This window comes from Bos taurus, chromosome 19 (genome assembly GCF_002263795.3).
Source record: "Bos taurus isolate L1 Dominette 01449 registration number 42190680 breed Hereford chromosome 19, ARS-UCD2.0, whole genome shotgun sequence".
NCBI classification, from domain to species: Eukaryota; Metazoa; Chordata; class Mammalia; order Artiodactyla; family Bovidae; genus Bos; species Bos taurus.
In genome coordinates, this window is record NC_037346.1 from 58,065,309 (window position 1) to 58,081,903 (window position 16,595).

At 57.2% G+C, this 16,595-nt stretch overlaps 1 protein-coding gene across 1 annotated transcript; it reads left to right on the plus strand.

Annotated features, from left to right (window-relative positions):
* The first annotated feature begins 1,071 nt into the window (after nt 1-1,071).
* On the plus strand, nt 1,072-13,204 carry CPSF4L (cleavage and polyadenylation specific factor 4 like). Its single transcript, XM_024981165.2, is given in 11 exon segments — nt 1,072-1,114; nt 2,550-2,654; nt 6,215-6,328; nt 6,331-6,348; nt 6,798-6,848; nt 8,422-8,447; nt 8,449-8,551; nt 12,388-12,483; nt 12,632-12,642; nt 12,644-12,685; nt 12,688-13,204. Coding segments are annotated over 11 exon segments (654 nt in total). The 3' UTR covers nt 12,733-13,204.
* The last annotated feature ends 3,391 nt before the right edge of the window (nt 13,205-16,595 follow it).

A 16,595-nucleotide genomic window follows, 5' to 3' on the forward strand; every position in this document is an offset into this window, starting at 1 on the left:
TTTCATCGCAGCACGCAGCATGCGAGGTCTTAGCTCCCTGGCCAGGAACTGAACCCCTGCACCTCAGCCCGGAGCTCAGAGCCCTAACCACTGGACCGCCAGGGAAGTCCCTTTTTTGGTCTGTTTTGTTTTCTGTCCCAGCTCCTTGAAAGTCTCGCAAGAGTCGGATAGCCGGATCCAGCCGCACAGGGCCAGAAGCGGATCCCCCTGTGGCTGCTGCTGGGGAATCCCATCCTTTACCGCCTGCCTCGCCTCTGTTTCACGGCCTCCTGGGCCCCCGTCCTTGCTGCCCAGGTGAGACCAAAGTGGTCTTGTTCCCCACTCCCTCTGTGTCCTGCATCGTAGGATTCCGCTGCCTGTTACCGACAGCTTTCCCGTCTGTCTCTGTTTCCATGTTGTTACTGTACCAAATGTGTGCGCGCTCGGTGGCTTCAGTCATGTCTGACTCTCTGCGGCCCCATGGACTGTAGCCCACCAGGCTCCTCTGTCCATGGGATTTCCCAGGCAAGAATCCCAGAGGAGGTTGCCATTTCCTCCTCCAGGGGATCTTCCTGACCCAGGGGTCAAACCCCAGTCATTTGCATCTCCTTCTTTGGCAGGCAGATTCTTTACCCCTGGTGCCACCTGGGAACCCCAACACAGATGTGTCGTCTCACAACTCTGGAGGTTAGAAAGGGCCTCACTGAGCTAGGATCACGGTGCTGGCAGGCCTGCCTTCCTTCTGGGGGTTCCAGGGGAGAATTCATTTTTTTGCCTCTTCCAACTTTTAGAGGCTGTTTCCTTGGCTTGTGCCCCCGCCCTCAACTTCAGAGCAGCAGTGTAGCACCTTCAAATCTCAGTCTCTCTCTCTCATTGGAAGAGATAAGCTATTGGGACATTCCCTGGGCCAGGACTGATTCCCTGAGCCCCAAATGTCCTGTCTCTTTGACTCTCTGGCTAGAAGTACAATCCACATGCCAGCCCACAGGCACAGCCTTGGGTCACGGAGGTCTTGGTAGTCTTACCAGTCTGGATGGGGTGGGGGGTGTCTTTCCTGAACTGCAGTTTTGTTGACTGGAGGAGCTTGTGGTCATGCAGACTGAGCTGGTGGTCTTTGGGAAGCTCACCAAAGCCAGTGAGCACTGGTTCTTTTCAATTGTAGAAGAGAATGAATGGCTTTCTCCCTGGGGTTTTGTAGTCCCGTAAGTAGGTTCGGACACGACTGAGTGACTTCACTTTCACTTTTCACTTTCATGCATTGGAGAAAGAAATGGCAACCCACTCCAGTGTTCTTGCCTGGAGAATCCCAGGGACGGGGCAGCCTGGTAGGCTGCTGTCTACGGAGTTGCACAGAGTCGGACACGACTGAAGCAACTTAGCAGCAGCAGCAAGTAGGTTCGGACACTACTGAGCAACTTCAATTTCACTTTTCACTTTCATGCATTGGAGAAGGAAATGGCAACCCACTCCAGTGTTCTTGCCTGGAGAATCCCAGGGATGGGGGAGCCTGGTGGGCTGCCGTCTATGGGGTCACACAGAGTCGGACACAACTGACATGACTTAGCAGCAGCAAGTAGGTTCAATAGTTAGGAGTCTGGGCTTCCCTGGTGGCTCAGATGGTAAAGAATCTGCCTGCGATGCACACACATTCGTTCCCTGGGTCAGGAAGAGCTCCTGGAGGAGGAAATGGCAACTCACTCTAGTATTCTCGCTTGGAGAATCCCATGAACAGAGGAGCCTGGCGGGCTACAGTCCATGGGGTCACGGAGCCAGACACGACCGAGCCACTAACACACACACACACAGAGTCAGGAGTCTAGGTTCCCATTCTGACATCCACTTGCTGCATGAGCTTTAAGCGATTGCTTCACCTCTCTGGGCCTTGGTTTATCTGCAAAATGGGTAGAAGCCTCTTGAGCGGTTGCAGAAGACTGGAGGAAGCCATGATGAGAAACCTGGGAGGGTCAGTAGCCCTGTTACTGGGTCCGTGCCCCTGGGGGAAGGGGATGCCCCACCCAGAGCAGATTTCCTAGAACTGCGGGCTCCCAGAGGCCAAGCTCCGGGGCAGGGACACAGCAGGACCGTCCCAGCTGCTGGACATCCCTGCCCTGCACGTCCAATGCCTCTTGTGAGACCAACAGCTGTCCCCGCCAAGTGGCATCTCAGGCACAAAGAGCAGCAAAGGGGCAGGGCACGCGGGCCCACTGTTCCTGGCCCAGAGCAGCAGCTGTGTGTCACGGCGGGAGGTGGTGCTTCCTCTGCCCTCTGTCCTCCCCGAACAGCTCTCCAGCAGCCAGGCCCATCCCTACTGGACCTAGAGCCCCTCCAGCAACACTTGCATGGCGTGGAGCCCCCTGCCCCCACCCTGAAGGACCTTTTATGAGGGGCTGGACGGAATAATAAATTTGGAGAAGGGTGGCCCCAGGGGCCTGGGGGCGGGACACTTGGGTCCTTGAACATTGGGTCACACCTCACAGCACCTACCTGCTGTGTCAGGCATCCACGTGGACTTCTCACCAACCTCATTTCCCCCAGAGGTCATGCTGTGGGTCTCCCTTTTACTGTCGCAGAATCTGAGGTTCAGAGAGGTGGCCTGGGACAGCAGGCTGGGGACCCACAGAACCAAGGTGTGAACCCTGACCTGCCCGATGCCAGTGCTAGCGTTCGAGTTGGGGGTAAGGCAGATGCATGGGTACCCAGGGGGTGTGTGGCCACACGCTACCCAGAAAAGCCCTGGCTGGGACCCATCCCAGGCCTGGCAGAGCTCATGACCTCCATGACCTCAGCCAGTTCCAGGCAGGAGAATTGCAGAGCTCCCACAGACCCTGCTTTTCAGAGCTGTGCTTTCAGAAAGGGAAAGGAGCGCAGGGATGATGACTCAGGAAATCCGCAGTCCGAGTTCAATGAGAAGCTCGTAATGATGGTGATTAAAAATTAACACCACTGTTTGTACAGTGATTTGCATGTCCACTTTGCAGCCATGAATTAATTAATAAATGAAAACACAATTGCTGGGGGATCAGCTCCAGGGCACAGAAGAGGAGATGGAAGGTTCCAGAGGGGACATGCCAGAGCTCCCTCCACCCCTGCCCCAGCCCAGCACCCTCCCCCAGGCGTCGCCAGGGTTCCCCTGGCCTGGGGCTGGCTTTTTATCCTTGCATGATCCACGGTCCACTCCAGAACCCTGAGGGAGGAATATAAATGGGGATGCAGGGTGGGCAGCTCCCCTAGTTCTGAGACAGAGAAGATGCAAAGGGCCTGCCAGATGGGAGACCCAGATCTGACTCTCAATACTTCTTCTTTTTTTTTTTTAATAATTTTTTTAACCAGGCAGACTAACTGATGGGTATTTAGGTCATGTCCAAGTTTTTCTTTTTTCTTGGCTGCGTGGCATGCGGGATCTTTGTTCTGACCAGTGATTGAAGTCATGTCCCCTGCAGTGGAAGTGCCGAGTCTTAACTCTGGGCCACCAGGGAAGCCCCCCCAGCTCCCAGCTCTGATGCTCAGGAGCTGTGGGACCTTGCCAATCGCCCAACCTGTCTGCATGCTTATTTGCGCCTCTGTAAAAAGGGCGGGGACTTGCGAAGCTCGGTCTCCAGGTGGGAAGATGTTTCCTGAAGCTGCTGTAACAAATGGCCACAAAGGCGGTGGCTTAAAGCAACAGAAGTTCACTCTCACTACTGAGGTGTCAAAGGGCTTCCCAGGTGGTACAGTGATAAAGAACCCCCTGCCAATGCGGGAGATGCCAAGGATGCAGGTTCGATCCCTGGGTGGGGAAGATCCCCTGGAGGAGGAAATGGCAACCCACTCTTGCCTGGAGACGGACAGAGGAGCCCAGCGGGCTACAGTCCAAGGGGGCTCGAAGAGTCGGACACGGCTGGGCACACCTGGTGCACACCTGGAGGTTCACAGGTTGGTTCCTTCCGGAGCCCCTGCGGGAGGAGCCCTTGGTCCGCTCGTAGCTTCCAGTGGGGGCGGCCTCCCGTGGGGTCCCTCGGGTGCCTCCAGTCTCTTCCCGGCTTTCGCGAGGCTCCTTCTGTGGGGCTCTTCTGCATCTCAGCGTCTCCAGTCGCCTTCTATTCTCTTATAAGGACACCCGTCATTGTGTTTAGGATTCACCTGAATTCCAGGATGATCTCACCTTGAGATCTTTAATTTAATTGCATCTGTGTCTGCGGAGACCCAGTTTCCAAATAAGGTTACAGCCACAGGCAGGCGAGGTGAGGACTTGGAACCTCCTGGAGGAGACCAGGCAGCCCACTCCCAGAGGGATTTGGAGAAGCCCACATCCTGCGAGCACGGTGCTGTCACTCACGCTGCACAGCGGACAGCAAGGCAGAGGAGGAGGGAACCCACCGACGTCAGCCTGCACGCACCTTCTGGGGGTGGGGGGCGGTGGGGGGCCTTGGCCAGGAGAGGAGGGCGGGGCGGGGGTGGATGAGGGAGCGGTCTCCTCGTCAGCCCTTATGATGAAGTCTTTTCGGGCCACCAAGGTGCTGGGAGGCGCCCCCAAAGACATCTCCAGGACTATAATTATTATTTTGTACCATCCGCAAAGTGGTCTCCTGACACTCCGTTCTTCAGGGTGCTGTGTGTGTGACAGCACCTTGAACGAGCTCCCCACGGGCTTCATGATTAAAACAAAAAACAGAAAACAGTCCTAAAAGGCGCTCCAGGTCCAGGGCCCATGCTTCCACAGAACCGAGGCCCTGACCTTGCCTTGGCCTGCCCTGGTGCACCATGCCCCTGCTCTCACACTGCTGACCCCCCCGCCCCGCCCCCCGACACTTTCCCTCCCCTCCCCCATCGTCACCAGACCCCCCCCTTCTGAGAGCCCTCCCCCGCCCCCCAACCCCTCTGGCTCCCGGGGGTGCAGCTGGCGGGAGCTCCGAGCTCTGGAGTCTCCTGGATCCTGCCCCTGCCCCACCCCTCCCCTCCGGGGCTCCAGGGGCCTATCTCTGTTTCCTTTTCTGACCGGAGTTCAAAACAACAACAACGACAACTCTGGGAGCGAAGGCCACGCGGAAACAAAAGCCAGCAGGCTCCGTCGTGTTGGCCCAGCTGCGGGCCTGTCGGGTGCTGCCGGCCTTGCCCGCTCTGTCCAGCAAGGAGGGCGCCTGGGTTGCGGGCGTCCATTCCCCCGCAACGCTGAGACCTCAGCCTGGTGGAGGGGGAAGGCCGCGGGGGGCCAGAGCGGCGGGAGGTGGAGGCCGGCCCGGGTTAGAGTCCTCAAGTGCTCCTTTGAGAGCCTCTGCAGACGTCCCGGGCCTGGGGGCAGGGGTGGTGTAGTGATCATAAAACAACATTTGCATAGAGATTTCGTGTACAAAGCGCTTTCTCAGGGGCGGGAGGCGCGCGGGTGGCCCGCGGAATCCGGGCTGGGAGGCCGCGGCCCCTGCTCGGCCCGCCCGCCCGCCCGCCCCGGCCGGCTCGGGATTGTGTGCCGGGCGAACAAAGCGCTATTCATTCAGAGATTTCCGATTCCCCCGGATTTCTTCTCCCTGCTCTCGTGTGAAGAGCTCGCTCCTGCTTGTCACTCAGGCCGGAGGAGGGGCGTCAGGGGTCCCCGCGGGCGGGGGCCCGATGGTAGGGTAACTGGGGCGGGGATGGGGGGTGGGCCTGATCCCGCCGCACCCTCGCCCCACCCTCTCGCACCCTCGCCCCACCCCTTCGCCCTCCGGCTCCCAGGCTCCTCCAGCTCCTGTGAATCTGAGCATTAGGGCGGCCTCGCTGAGGCTGGCTTGTGCAACTCTCCTCACAGCTTACACCTGCGGCCGTGCCTTCACGTGAAAAGTGTGAACCTGCGGGGACTTCCCTGGCGGCCCAGTGGCTAAGACTCTGAGCGCCCGATGCAGGGGGCCTGGGTTCGATCCCTGGTCGGGGAACTAGATCCCACACGTTGCAACCAAGACCCGGTGCTGGGCCAAAAACCCCCACAAAGTCACCTGAACACAGGTTTGGGGACGCTGCGTGTTTGGGAGTCTGCAGACGAGCAGTGGCGGGGAGGGGGGGCTCGCTCGTCCCTACCCAGCAGCGCGCATCTGGAACGGGTCTTGTGTTCCCGGGGTGGGGTGTGGGGCCCCGGGCTCTGCGCCCCTGCGTGGGGCAGGAGCGGGAAACGGCCGGGCGCGGGGGTGCAGCCCGCCGGGGTGGGGGGATGGAGGGCCCCCGCAGAGCCTGGCCCTTTAAGGGCCTCCGAGGAGCTATATAATAAGGTCCACCTTGGAGGCCTGAGTGCCTTTCTGCAGCCCCAGGAGGGCGGGGAGGGTGCAGGAGGTCATCGTGGGGCTGGAGCGGCTGGCCTTCGCCTTCGAGAAGGAGGTGGAGACGCAGAAGGGCACTGGGCTTCTGATTTCCAGGCCATGGACAGTGAGTGCTGCCGGGACCCCTAGTCCGCCCCCAGCTTCCTCTCAGCTGCTCACCAGAGAGGTAGAGGAGGGCTCTGGCCCACCGTCCTGTCCGGCTGGGACCCCCCAGCGTAGCCTCTTGCTTCTCAGGCACCCCCCTGTCCCCCTTACATCCTTTCCAGGAAGCCAGAAAACGGGGCAGGCTGCTGGCAAAGTGGAGACCCTAGAGGGGTCAATTGAAAGAAGCTGGGATGACCCCACGGGCCGCCTGAGCGCCAGGCCAGCCTTGGGCCCCCAGTCCATCGTCTCCACTGCAGAGTTCAGGGCGCTTAGCTGTTGAGTCCAGAGGCTGGTTCCCAGAGGCCAGCACCTAGAGGTCCACGCCTCGGGGGGCAGGGGGTGAAGGCCCTCTAGTAGCCATAGTGCCCCCTCTGTCTTCTTTGCTCCCAGAGTCAGGCACATCGCCCCCAGAGTCAGGCACAGCTGTGTGCACCTTCTTCACCAAAGGGCTCTGTGAAAAAGGCGAGTGGGCAGAGGTGAGGGCTGGCAGGCTCACCTTGGCCCGGACTGGGGTGCTGGATTTGCACGTGAGGAAGGGGAGGTGGGAAGGGGCATGAGTTCATTCTCAGGGCAAAGGGCAAGTGGGTGGGGCCATCAAGGGGGCTACCCGCCACCTCCCAGGGATGTCCCTGACTTCATAGCACCCGTTAGGGCAGGCACGGCTGCCTGCAAGGAGACAGTCCCTTCTTTCTGCCCAGCTGTAGGTGGGAGTGTTTGTGGGTGTCAAGTGTGTGCTCCCAGGAGGCCCCTGAGTTCTTAATTTTCCCCTGGCCAGGAGAGGGACTTCCTTCCTGCCCCTCTGAGTTAATCTGGGACCTGTTTAGTGGCCCCCTCCATTCCTGTGTCCTAAGAAAGTTCAGGCTGCAGTCTCAGAAACTTATGTCTCCCCCTCCCCAAAGGGGCCCAACTGTGCGCTCTTCCAAACCTCTCTCCCCCATTGCAGACATTCTGTGAACGGGGGCTGACATAAATCAGGGGTTCCCGTCTTCTGGCTTCTGAACCACTCATGGGCTCTTCCTGTAGAAATCCAGTTGCCCCCAGAAGTCTTGCCTCCAATTTGGGGGTCTCCAGTTCCCCTCTAGAGTTAGGTTGAGAAACCTGGAATGAGTTTAGGACCTGCTTTTAGGATCCAAGTGATTCTGTTCCGGGGAAGCTGGGAGGCCAGGAGGGGCCCAGGCAGGGGACCGGGAGCCCGTGTGGCCACGTGACTAGTTCATGTTTGGGGCAGCCCTGGACAGTGGGGTGAGGAGGAGCAATGAACTGGTTGGTCACTCCAGGCTTTGAATCCTCAGCTTGGTCCATCCAGTCTCTAGAGCAGGGTTTCACAGAGATACCCTCTTGCAAAGAAAGAAAAGTGTTCTTAGGTCTGGAAGGTCAGAGCCAGGTGAGCCAATGGCCAGAGGTGGAGAGTAAGACCATCAGAAGGAACACCTCCCGAAAACGCTACCATAGAGTTGGATCAGCACAACACCAGTCCTGTTTAGAAACTGAGGGGTATCCTGTTTAGAAACTGAGGGGTGTCCTTCCTGACGGCAAGACCGCCTGAACTAAGACGACAAAGAGCGAAATAGAACCTTTCCATTTCCTTCTGAATTGTTACAAGGTTGGCTCTCACGTCACCACGTTAGATCTCCGGAATCAGGAAACATAGCATTTGTATTATTTTTTAAGACATGAGTTCCGCAGGCCCTTAACGAGTTCTTCCTTTGTGCTGGGACCTTGCTGGGTTGGGGGCCTGGAGGGACCAGGGCTGGAAACCAACACCCCCCCTCCCACCCCTGCATGGTCAGGCTGGAGGGGATGGGGTGTGATGGGTGCTTTGGGAGGTGTCTGCCCTGGGGGGGCATTCTTGGGGTTCAAGAAGGGCCCGAGCATCACGTCGGGCAGAGAGGGCTGGGGGCTGTCTGTTAAGACGTCTCTGGCCCCCAGTTCCAGCCTCCACGAGGGGAATGGATGGCGGTACCTCCTGCTAGGGCTGAGCTGGGCCCAGGCTCTGGGTGCGTGGGGCCCCCATCCAGGTGCTCTGGGTCCCCAGGGAAGCTGTGCCCGTTCCGGCACGACCAGGGGCGAGAAGCCAGTGGTGTGCAAGAAGGGCGACCAGTGCAAGTTCCTGCACCAGTATGACGTGGCCAGGATGCCCGAGTGCCACTTCTCCTTCAAGTCTGGTGGGCGATGCCCCTTCCTGCGCTGCCCCCCGCCCTGAGGCAGGGGAAGGAAGTTTGGGAAGGGCCCCCAAAGGAGGTCTCGAGCGTCCCAGGTGGCAGGCCAGGCCACCCTACTTCTCCAACCCCTCTAGAAAAATCGGACCTGTCTTCTGAGCCCCGATCCACTGCCTTGCCAGGCTCAGGCTCACGAAGCCCGTCCTCCCCACCCCCGCCCTGCCCTGCCCCAGGGAAGGGGAGGGTGGGGCGGGAATCAAAGGCCGAATTGTTACCCTGCCCCGTCCGGCTAATCACACAGCCAGACGGGCTGTCTGGAAAGGAGGCGGTCTCTGGAGCCCCAGGGAGTGTCGGAGCCAGTGTTTCCCAAACAGCCCGCACTTTCACGATGGGGCTGGACGCACCTGCCCCATCGCCGCGCCCCATCACCGCCTCTTTCAACCGTCTCGCTATTTTTCACTTCCTTTAGAAGAAAGCTTTACATCGCTTCCCTAAACGGAAAACTAGCATCACTGATTGGGGGCTTCTCTCCTAGCTCCGTCAGTAAAGAATCCCCCTGCAGTGCAGGAGACCCAGGTTTGTTTCCTGGGTCGGGAAGATCCCCTGGAGAAGGAAACAGCAACCCACTCCAGTGTTCTTGCCTGGGAAATCCCACGGACAGAGGAGTCTACAGTCCATGGGGCCGCAAAGAGTCAGACCCAACTGAGCGACTAGACTGCCTCAGCATCACTGATGAGCAGCAGAGGGTCACCGTGAAGGGGCCGTCATGAGCTTCATAAGTTCGGCCCCCTGCAGAGACCTTGTGTGACCCTCGCGTCCCCTCCCTCTGACTCCAGTCTTTCTCTTGCCATCGAGGGGCCAGGCAGGGGGAAGCCACTGCCTCCTTTAAGAACGGGATCTGTGCGTATGTTTCAGGTCTTAGCTTTCCCGATAAACTTTTACAGTTCACTGCTTTTCAGAGCTGGAAGAAGCTTTAAGGATTATCTAGTCCAGTGGTTTTCAAACTGTATTCTGAAGAGGGACTCGGAGGGGGGCGGGCCAGCCTCCAGGGACACCTCTGAGCCAGGCAGCTGGGCTTTGAGACGTCAGTGGGGCTGCGGGCAGCTGTCCCTCATTAGTGTTGATGGGGTGGGGGGGAGTCCTGGGTATCCAGGAAGAAGGCGTCCCCCTCAGGGTCAGCAAGAGCTTCCCTCGGGCTCAATCCTGTTTCCTGCCCCTCCCGGCCAGTGGTGGCAGTTCATGAGGGCTGCCAGCTTGTGCGTCCCTTGTAGGAAAGGACCGAGTTTATCCGGAGCCTGGCCCCTCCTTGGTCATAAGTTAAAACGACACTTTATTCTTTTAATTAACCTTGCCTGGTTTCCTTCGGGGAATGGGGGCCGTGCTGGGCATGGATTTGGGAACAGGACCAGGTCCCTGTCTGCCCTCGCGCAATCCCCAGCGTGAGGGCGTGTGTGGACACCAGGGTTGTGATGTGTAAGCCAGGTTTTTTCTTTTTTGGCTCTTGGAGTGAATGAATGAATGTCTCTATTAGATATACTGTGCTTATCAAAGTGTAATTATTGGTCTTACTGGAAGGAATGGTTTTACTTAAAAACTATTGTTGGGGAGATGTAGCAGCGGGAAAGGGCCGCTGAAAGGAGGTAGGAAGCGGGGGTCCTGGCCCTGCAAGTGGACGAGTGCCCGTCCCAGAGGTACCAGCCGGGGCGGGCCGGCCGACGGCATGCGGGGGGCGGGCGCCACCTGCTGGCGGAAAGAGGAACGGAAGCCGCCCCGGGCGGCGCGGAAAAGGCCGCCTCTGCCACTGCTGGGGATCGGGGGTCACCTCCCTTCTTCCGAAGGCTGGAGCCCAGGGGAGCGCTGTGCCGAGAGCCCACGCGGACAGCTGCACGCACACCTTTCAGTGTGAGGAAGCCGGTGGTAATGGACGCGAGGTCTCTCCTCTCGGAGCCCCGGTGTCCTCCTTTGTGAAATGAGAGGACTGCGAAAGGGCGGAGGTTGAATTCTGGGGAAGCCATGGCATTCTTCGGGGCTCAGGAGAGACCTCGCTTTGCAGAAGCCCGAGGTATAGAATAGACCTGTTTGGAAACCAGTGGAATTGACATTGTGGTGTTCCTTTTGGCCCTGAAAAGCACTAAGTTGCAGGGTTTTTTTTCTTTTTTTCTTTTTTTAAGTACAGTTGATTTACAATGTTGTGTTAGTTTCAGGCTACAGCAAAGTGATTCATTTATATATTTATATATATATATATATATGCATTTTTTCAGATCTTTTTCCATTATAAATTATTAAAAAATATTGAGTACAGTTTCCCATGCTATACGGTAGGTCTCTGTTGGTTATCTATTTTACACACACACATACATACACACATATAAAACAAAAAACCTGTGGAAAATGCCACTGGTAATTTGATGGGGTTTGTGTTGAATCTGTAGATTGCCTTGGGTCCTGTGTGTTGTGCTGAGTCGCTAAGTCATGTCCACCTCTTTGCAACCCTGTGGACCGTAGCCCTCCAGGCTTCTCTGTCCATGGGATTTTTCAGGCAAGAGTGCTGGAGTGGGCTGCCATTTCCTCCTCCAGGAGATCTTCCTGACCCAGGGATTGAACCCATGTCTCCCGCATTGCGGGCAGATTCTTTACCATTGAGCCATCGGGGAGGTCCCTGCCTTGAGTAGTACAGTCGTTCCAGCACTGCGGGTTCCTCCAGTCTAAGCACACAGCATATCTTTCCATCAGCTTGTATCATTGGTGATTTCTTTCATCAGCGTCTTCTAGTTTTTGGAGTACTACAAGTCTTTGGCCTCTTTAGATAGGTTTATTCCTAAGTATTTTATTCTTTTAGATGCAGTGGTAATTGGGATTGTTTCCTTAATTCCTCCTTCTGATCTTTCATTGATAAGTTGTAGGCTTTTAAGGAGGATGAGATTGGAAACACTCTCCAGTTCTCTACTTGAATGAGATAAAAAAAGGGCTGAGTCTTCCCCCTTTGTCCCTTCAGAGCCCCTGGGGCCTTGTGTGGAAGCTAAGCGGGCTTAGACTCCCTCCCCAAACTCCTGGTGGTCTGTGCCAATAGGGCTGGCTCCTCCTAGGAACCAGGAGTTTTGGTCAGATCCATAAATAGACGGGTTACAGCACAGGCTCCGTGAAACCACAGGTGTCCCTCTGGGTCCCGTTTATTTCATCTCTGTGCCAACTCTGAAGCAGTGCTCTGCTCTTGCGGCATTTCCCCCAGAAAGCACTATGTAGGTTCTGGAAGCCTTATAGGTTTCATCGTAGAGATGAAGCTTTAACCATGGAACAGGGCTTCCCAGGAGGTGCTAGTGGTAAAGAACCCGCCTGCCAGTGCAGGAGACATAAGAGACGTGGGTTTGATCCCTGGGTCAGGAAGATCCCCTGGAGGAGGGCCTGGCAACCCACTCCAGTATCTTGCCTGGGAAATCCCATGGACAGAGGAGCAACATCTCCACGCAGGGTCGGGGTCTTCCTGGATCTCTAGCTGCTGGCTAGGGGTCTCCTCTTCCCCACCTCTCCTCGTTCCTTCTCCCAAGTAGCCTCTGAATACCTTCAGTTCCAGTCCCTCCTTCTGAACATCTGGCCCTGCCCCACCTCCTCCAGATGAGTGTATTCATACCCAAGCCCCACTGAGCCAATACGGGTGGGATCCACCTTTCTTAGCTTGCAGGAGAGAGGAGAAATTTCTTGCTATCCTCAAAAAAAGCACTGACCCCCAGAAGGCAGGCAAGTGGCCTGTGTGCAAGGGGCAGGGGCAGTCTTGTTCCAGGAGGGTGGATGTGACCTCAAAGACACGCCTGCTCGTGCACAGAGAATGCTGGGATTTTCAGGGGACTGCAACAATAAGGAACGTCCGTTCCTCCACGTGAAGCCGGCCTTCAAGACCCAGCACTGTCCGTGGTACGACCGAGGTTTCTGCAAGCACGGTGAGGCCCTGACGGAAAGGGGCCTCCAGGGCATGTGGGGGTGTCTCCCGGCAGGGAGGGACGCACCTTCCTGAGGCGGTCTGTCTCTGCCCCCACCTTCCCTTGCTAAAGAAGATCCGTCTGGCCTCCGTTTTCTCTTTGCCAGCAGGTCCACTGTGTTAAGTACCGACATGTCCGCAGGACAAAGTGTACTAACTACTTAAAGCTGGCTTCTGCCCGGAAGGACCCAGGTACCAATTTGCACAGTAAGTGTGAGAGACCAACCCGACCCCCCCCTTCACCACCCCACCGTGCTGGGCCCACTCTGGCTTCTAGAGCCTTCCGTACCTTTGCTGGCCCGAGGTGGGGAGTGAAGCATCCGGCCAGCATCCACCCGTGAGGTTCTCGGGGCGGGGCTCCCCCTGCGCCCACCTCTCCTTGGTCCTGCTGGCCGCACTGAGCTCTAACCCGTCCTGTCAGCTTATTCAGGCCCTTCCCTGTGGGGTCTGAGAACACGCAGTTGGGGCAGCAGGCTGGTGCAGGGGGTGTTAGTGAGCCGGCAGTGGGAAGGGGGGCTTAGAGCCACGCGGTGATTGTCTGTCTCTCCATGCCTCCTTCAGTCCTAAGATGAATGTTTCATTCAACCCAAGCTACCTGAAGGTGAGTGCAGGAAGGCAGGGGCCGGCGCGCTCACTCCTTTCCAGCACGCTGGGCGGGGGGCGCCTCTCCAGCCCTGCACTGTTGCCACACGCTCACCCTCCCACCATCTGCTCATCCCGGGAAAGGTGCTCAGACGGGGTCCTTCCTCCCAGACCCCCTCGCACCTCTGTCATCTCTGCTTTTGGCAGAGCGTCTCAGCCCCCGAGCCCTTCTCCCTCTTTGGCTCGATTAACACATGTGTGGGTTTTAATGAAAGGACCTGGGGCCAAGCTGAGGCTTTGTGGTCCAGAGCTGTTCTGCGTCAGGGCCACCCTGCTCGTGGCTGGTCCCCGTGGGAACAGACGCTGCTTCCACTGATAACAAGCCTTGATAATGAGGGCCTCCATCCTGGGTCACGAGCCTGAGCAAACTCCGGGAGACTGTGAAGGACAGAGAGGCCTGGAGCGCTGCAGTCCATGGGCTCACAGGGTGGGACAGGACTGAGCGACTGAGCAAGTCCCCAGTCAGCGAGGCACAGCCTGCGGGGCGAATCGGGCCCTCTTGTCTCTGTACAGCCTGGAACCTAAGGGTGGCTTTTTTTTAAAGGTTGTGAAGAAAAAAGAAGAAAAACCCAGTGTAGTATTTTTTGACACACAGAAATGAAAATTCCAGTGCTTATAAATAGTTCCACTGGAACGGGGCCAAGCTCATCATTTGCATTTCCTGTCTCTGACTGTGCTCACGCATACGATGGCACGATGGCAGAGTTCAGTAGCTGCAACATAGACCAGATGGCCTGCAAAGCCAAAAATATTTACTGTTTGGGTTGCTATAGACAATGCTTGCTGGTCCCTGGTGGGGATGGCTGGATGCTGGTTAAGTTTGACAGAGGCCAAATGGGGAGCATGGATGCTGGGGGCAGCTACTGGACTCTTGTTAAGTAGGGGTTCTGTATCCAGTGCCACCCCTTATGACTCAGTGGTAAATAATCTGCCTGCCAGTGCAGGAGACACAGGAGACGTGGGTTTGATCCCTGGGTCCAGACGATCCCTTGAAGGAAATAGCAACCCACTGCAGTATTCTTGCCTGGGAAATCCCATGGACAGGGGAGCCTGGCGGGCCACAGTCCGTGGTGTCCCAAAGAGGTGGACACCACTGAGCAATGAGGCTGGGGTGGCGCTGGCAGGGGAGGAGGGTGACCCCTGCTGGTCCCCGGTGGGACGGCTGATGGCGGGGGGACGTGATCATCTGCATTGGGGAATTCACAAGCCCATTTCTAACTTCTATCCAAAGGGATGCTTTCGGCAATTAAGCTGTAAACAAGGCCATTCACGGCCTGGATGCCTGGCCAGGGCCTCTGCCCTCTGTGTAAAGCCGCCTTGTCTGTGCACAGGGGGTGTCTGCAGTGTTTCCTCCTGGCTTCACTTTATCTGCAGCTTGTCAAGCAGCCCCTGGGGTCCGTACTTCCTCCTGCCTGGGAACACCGCGGGGCCCCCTCCCTGACAAGAGTGCCTGCCTCCTCATCCTCAGACGAGGCCCCATGAGCCGGGGGCCGCCCACTGCCTGGGGCTCAGGTGCTGGAGCAGGCCATGCTACAGGGTGAGTGATGATGGAGCTGGGCTGCTGCCGGGCTGAGGACCAGGGGAGGGGTGATTAGCAGCAGGTTAAGAAGCCAGACTCAGGTTTTGGTGAATTAAGAGAGAATGGGGCAATTTGGCTGATAAACCAAATGTTCTGATTGTAAGGTCTCAACCTTACTTTATTTGCTTCCCCTGCCAGTTTCTTTCTTTAAAAGGCTAAGGAGTTAGACATCTTCCAGGCCCTGTTTTGCTGCCCAGTGATCCCTTGAGTTATTTATACATAATGGTCTTAAGATGTGCTGGGGGGAGGGGGCAGCTTGGTAAGGAAGGGGATGTCACGCAGCTTGCGTTTTTTAAAGAATTAATTTTATTTTTGGCTGTGCTGGGTCTCCAGTTGCGGCCAGCGGGGGCTCTTCTCTAGCTGTGGAGCTCGGCCTTCTCGTCGCGGGGGCTCCTCTGGCTGTGGAGCTCGGCCTCCTCGTCACGGGGGCTCCTCTCTAGCTGCGGAGCTCGGCCTTCTTGTCGTGGGGGCTCCTCTGGCTGCGCTCAGCCTTCTCGTCGCGGGGGCTCCTCTGGCTGCGCTCAGCCTTCTCGTCGCGGGGGCTCCTCTGGCTGCGCTCAGCCTTCTCGTCGCGGGGGCTCCTCTGGCTGCGGAGCCTGGGCTCTGGGCCCGGGGGCTCAGTAGTTCCCCACACAGGCCTAGTTGCCCCACTGCCTGTGGGGTCTTCCTGGATCCGGGATTGAACTCGTGTCCCCCGCATTGGCAGGCGGATTCTCAACCACTGGACCACCAGGGAAGCCCACACTTTGCCTTTCCTGGTTGCTATCTTTGGTTCATCAGGAAGAAAACCATCATGTTTCACTCCTTCAAGAGACAGAATGTAAATTGTCCTCTGCATTCTCTGTTTTGCAAGACGGCAGTAGTGCAGGGATGAGAGGTGAGGGGGGCACAGGGCTCGCCCTCCTCAAACGATGCTGTCCTCCTCTTTACGTGTCCAGCCCTGTTCTCTGGGTTAGCGATGCTGGGTGTGGATCTCAAGGCCTTTCTCAGGCCAAACAAGGAACTTCATTTAAGAGTAGAAGCCAGGTTCCTCAGTAAGCCAGCTAACGGTCTCCTATGCTGCCCAGGAGAATTCGGCATTTTTTTTCTCTTGGGATGTGAATTTACAAAAAGTCACACGGTTAACTTTTTCTCTTTTAGTGTTGAAAAATGAGCTGTTATGCCAGTAAGTGTCAACTGGTAGGATTCATTAAAACACAAGACCCCACGTTGGTCTGGGGAACTGGAGGACCTTCTGTAGTGAAGATGCTGGAAGGCCGTGCTGCCCGCTAACCAGCACAGAGGAGGCCGAAGCAGCCTGCTTCCCGCTTCCTCTTCTCCTCTAAGTGAGCGAGCTGCTGAAGACACAGCAGGAGTGGGGGCTCACTGTCCGTGGCAGCAACGAGTTAGTCGTAGAGCAGGGAAGTGCAATGCCCGCACGGCCAGCTTGAGGGTGCAGCCTGCTCGGCTCCCCATGGCCGCATGCACACAGGCACGCCGCTCCCGGGCACTTGCGCTGCACCCAGCCTGAGCTACTGCTGTAAACTGGCGATTAAATCAAGTTTCTTTTGCACGACAGCTGCTTCCCTGGACGGCTTCCTTAAATTCAGGATTTGATACTGTGCTCGTCTTACGTGAGGGATCACGGGGGCAGGGAGGGGAGGTAGACGGTACCAACGAGGCTTGGCCCAGGAGGTGAGGAAGTGACGTGGGGCAGCGAGCACCATGTGATCTACATCATCGTCTAAGTCAGCCACCTGGGCAGCCTAACCCATGGGGCGAGGCTGGGGGAGGCCAGGCCAGGCCCGCTGGAGGAAGAGAAGAGGGATGGTGTGGAGGGACCAGGCCCGCCGGTCTTGCAGACACAGGCAGCG